This window comes from Malaclemys terrapin, chromosome 12, assembly GCF_027887155.1.
Source record: "Malaclemys terrapin pileata isolate rMalTer1 chromosome 12, rMalTer1.hap1, whole genome shotgun sequence".
Taxonomy (NCBI): domain Eukaryota; kingdom Metazoa; phylum Chordata; order Testudines; family Emydidae; genus Malaclemys; species Malaclemys terrapin.
The window spans coordinates 41,701,905-41,705,556 of NC_071516.1; the positions used below are offsets into that span (position 1 = coordinate 41,701,905).

General features: G+C 41.9%; 1 protein-coding gene across 1 annotated transcript; it reads left to right on the forward strand.

The window, feature by feature from the left end:
• The first annotated feature begins 502 nt into the window (after positions 1 to 502).
• On the forward strand, positions 503 to 1,477 carry LOC128846043 (olfactory receptor 10A7-like). The gene has a single exon (XM_054045126.1). It carries the CDS (start codon positions 503 to 505, stop codon positions 1,475 to 1,477), a length of 975 nt encoding a protein of 324 aa, XP_053901101.1.
• The last annotated feature ends 2,175 nt before the right edge of the window (positions 1,478 to 3,652 follow it).

The window sequence follows — 3,652 nt, forward strand, 5'->3', positions numbered from 1 at the left end:
CCAAATTCTCTCTCTGAAATACACAATATTATCTCTCAAGGTCCTTTCCAGATCTACATTTCTATCATTCAATGAGTCTATATTAGACAAAATCAACACTGGACTCTGTATGTAGAGGATGTTTCTTCTCCCATTTGTCAAGAGGTGGGGTAGAAGAGATCATACAACAATTATGTCTGTCATTTGTTGGGTTTCTGGATGGATCTTTTCATGGATTTTTAAGACATGGGATTTTCTAAGGAGTGGAAGAAAGTAAGGTACGCAAATACCATTTCAAGTCAACTGTAGCTGTATGCTTAGACACCTTTAAAAATTCCAACCCATGATTCTAGAAACGTTGGCACTCAAATGTGAGTCTTCCAACCAACCATTTTAGTCTTAGCCAACTGACTTGCATCATGTATAATTTATGGAATTACATTTATATTACTGCATGAAAATTTAAGATCATCTTCATTAAATAATATCACAGACTACCATTTAATTGTCCTAGATACACCTCATGGCAAAAACAGAACAGGGAAATCAAACAGCCATCACTGAATTCATCCTCCTGGGATTTGGGAGTCATCCTGAACTGCGTGTTCTTCTCTTCCTGCTGTTTCTAGTGATCTACATTCTCACTGTGGCTGGGAACATCCTCATCATTGCGCTAGTTGTGGCTGATCAGCACCTTCACATCCCCATGTACTTCTTCCTGGAGAACTTGTCCTGCTTGGAGACCTGCTACACTTCCACCATCCTGCCTAGGATGATGGCCAGTTTCCTGACAAATGAATATGTCATTTCAGTAAATGGCTGCTTCTTGCAATATTATTTCTTTACCTGGCTAGCAGGATCTGAGTGCTGTCTCTTGTCTGTCATGTCTTACGATAGATATGTAGCGATATGCAAACCACTGCATTATGCAACTCTTATGAATTGCAAATTCTGCCTCCAGCTAGCAGCAGGGTCTTGGATCAATGGGATGGTGGCTAGTGCTATAATAACATCTTTGATGTCACGTTTAATCTTCTGCGGCCCCGATGAAATTGACCATTTCTTTTGTGATTTCACCCCAAAGACTAAACTCTCCTGTAGTGACACCCGCCCGATCGAACTTGTCACTTTTGTCCTGGCCTCCATATTCATCCTGCCCCCATTTCTATTGACTCTCATCTCCTACGTTTGCATCATCATCACCATCCTGAGAATTCCATCTACCACTAGGAGGCAAAAAGCATTTTCCACCTGCTCCTCCCACCTGATTGTGGTGACCATTTTCTATGGGACCCTGAATATTGTGTACCTGTCTCCAAAAACTCCCACCCTGAGAGACCTGAACAAAGTTTTCTCCATCTTCTACACAGTCCTGACTCCTCTAGTCAACCCTATCATCTACACCCTGAGAAATAAAAATGTCAAGGAGGCTTTGGCGCACATTAGGAGTGAGTGTGTGGCCTTGACAAGAGATCAGAGAATCCATGCTAATTTTTAAAGTACGCTGAAAATGGAAACAATCATAGCTAAACAAGTCAGTTCAGTGGAGTATCTCTGGCCTGAGAGACACGAGCATGTACACTTTACTGATCTCTGACCTTACAGTCTGGCAGGTAGCCACATTATGATTCACTCTCATCTGGCTTCTGTTGTTGCTTCTCTTTCATTTTAAGTTTTAGAAGGGGGTGGTGATGGCAAGGGACAAGGGCAGGCTTCTGTTGCTGTGCATGGCTGGATGGTGGCTTTTAGAAATGTGCTGAGGAACCTGTCAGATTGATGGATGAGCAGGATGAAATCCAGACTCAGAGGCTTGGATACATAAAGGGGCTGAGGTGCCTAATTCCAGATTTAGGAACCTGCATCCCATTTTTAGGCACTACCAAAATCCACAAAATGACATCTGACAGGTGCCTCATCCGATAGGTGCCTAAATTCACTACGTGCCTAAATTTTTGCACCTATCTTCCTGCCTTTGCACATGTGCACTGCTGCTTTTATCTATACCGCGGGGCACCTATCTTCTCCCTCATAACCTTTACCCCCGGGTTTCGGGCACTCACCTGGGATGTGGGAGAACCCCTGTTGCAGTTCCCACTGTGCCTGCTGAGGCAAAGGGATTGAAGAGGGATCAGCTACTTCTCAGATGAGTGCTCTAACCACTGGGCTATAAAGTCTTCTCGCTCTTTCTATGGCCCAATTATTATGTAATTATTCAATTATTTAATTAAAGTGGAGCCACTCTGACAGGAGAGATTGAGGGAGACCCACATCTGAATATCCCATAGCCCAGGGGGGTTCAGGCTATAAGGGAGCTCAGTGGCTCAACACCTTTGTACATCCCTTTGTGGATCTGGGCCAAAATTCCTTAAGACAAATGGAGGGGAGGAAGGCTGGTTGTGTAGGAGATATGGGACAAAGACTCAGACTGGGGTTTTCAAAGGAGCTTAAGGGTCTTAGGCATCTAACTCCTATTGTATTTTAGCTTGGACATCTAAATCCATGGCATTATTTGAAAAATTCCAGCATAAATATAGAGCAAATTATGTATGTATCTGTTTGTACCTGATGTATTATGTGTATTATAATTTTAAAAATCTATTTCCATTGAAAATAAAGTAACCTTTCCCCTGATACCTTACAAGGCATGCTTTATATGTAAGATCATGATTATATGAAAATGAGGAATATGGGGGTTACAGTACGCTCCCCCAAGGTATAGAATGTTACACACACTCCAAGACTATTGTGGATTTGGAAGTACTGGTCATTGCATTATCTCAAAAAATCAGTTCTACAAAGTGTAAAAAAGAGCACACTTTAGAGGATCTAAAACCACGCAGATGAGGATAGTGGTTTATGCAGACAGAAACACATGCACATTTGTGTGTATGCACACATCAGTTAATGTAAACAATCTAGCATAGTCTATAAAACCATTGAATTTGTGCTTCACAATATATTGTCCACATCTGGGGAAAACTGTCTCACCTTGACCTGAATTACGCTGGTGTTTTGAGGGAAGCCTGAGACTAACAATTTCTTTCTTATTGCAAATCCTTTGGGGGTAGATTGTTATTCCCAGTCCAGTTCAAAGTTTTTAATAAGTACAATCGAGTCCCAAAACTTCTTAATTAGGTCTCACTTCAACCCTTCACCATTAAGCTTTTATGTCTCCAAAGCATTGTTTTTATTAATGCCTCATGCCACTGGCTTGTGTTTTCTCAAATGTAATTGCATTTAGTGAAATAAACTAATAAGCCTCTGGGGGGAAATCTTTCACCTCATGATGAAGCACTAGTTTACCTTTTGGAGTGATGACAATGGGACAGATTGCCAGCTGGATTACATTGACGTTAACTCCATCAGCATGAGTGGGCCAGATCCCCAGCTGGTGTAAACCAATGAATCTGCATTGGGGTTAGTGGACAACATTCTCCTCTGATGTAAATTGACAGAGCTCTGCTAGATCTGTGGGCCAGATCCTCAGCTGGTAGGCATAAGCTGTAGCTCCATTGGAGTCAATGGCCAGATCACCAGCTGATGCAAATTGATGTAGCCCCATTAAAGTAAACAGAGCTATGGGTTTACTAGAACTGATAATTTATCCCTATAGCTTTCTTATCCCTTAATTTCTGCAGCCATGCAGAGGTCTGGGTATAGTACAGCTATCCCC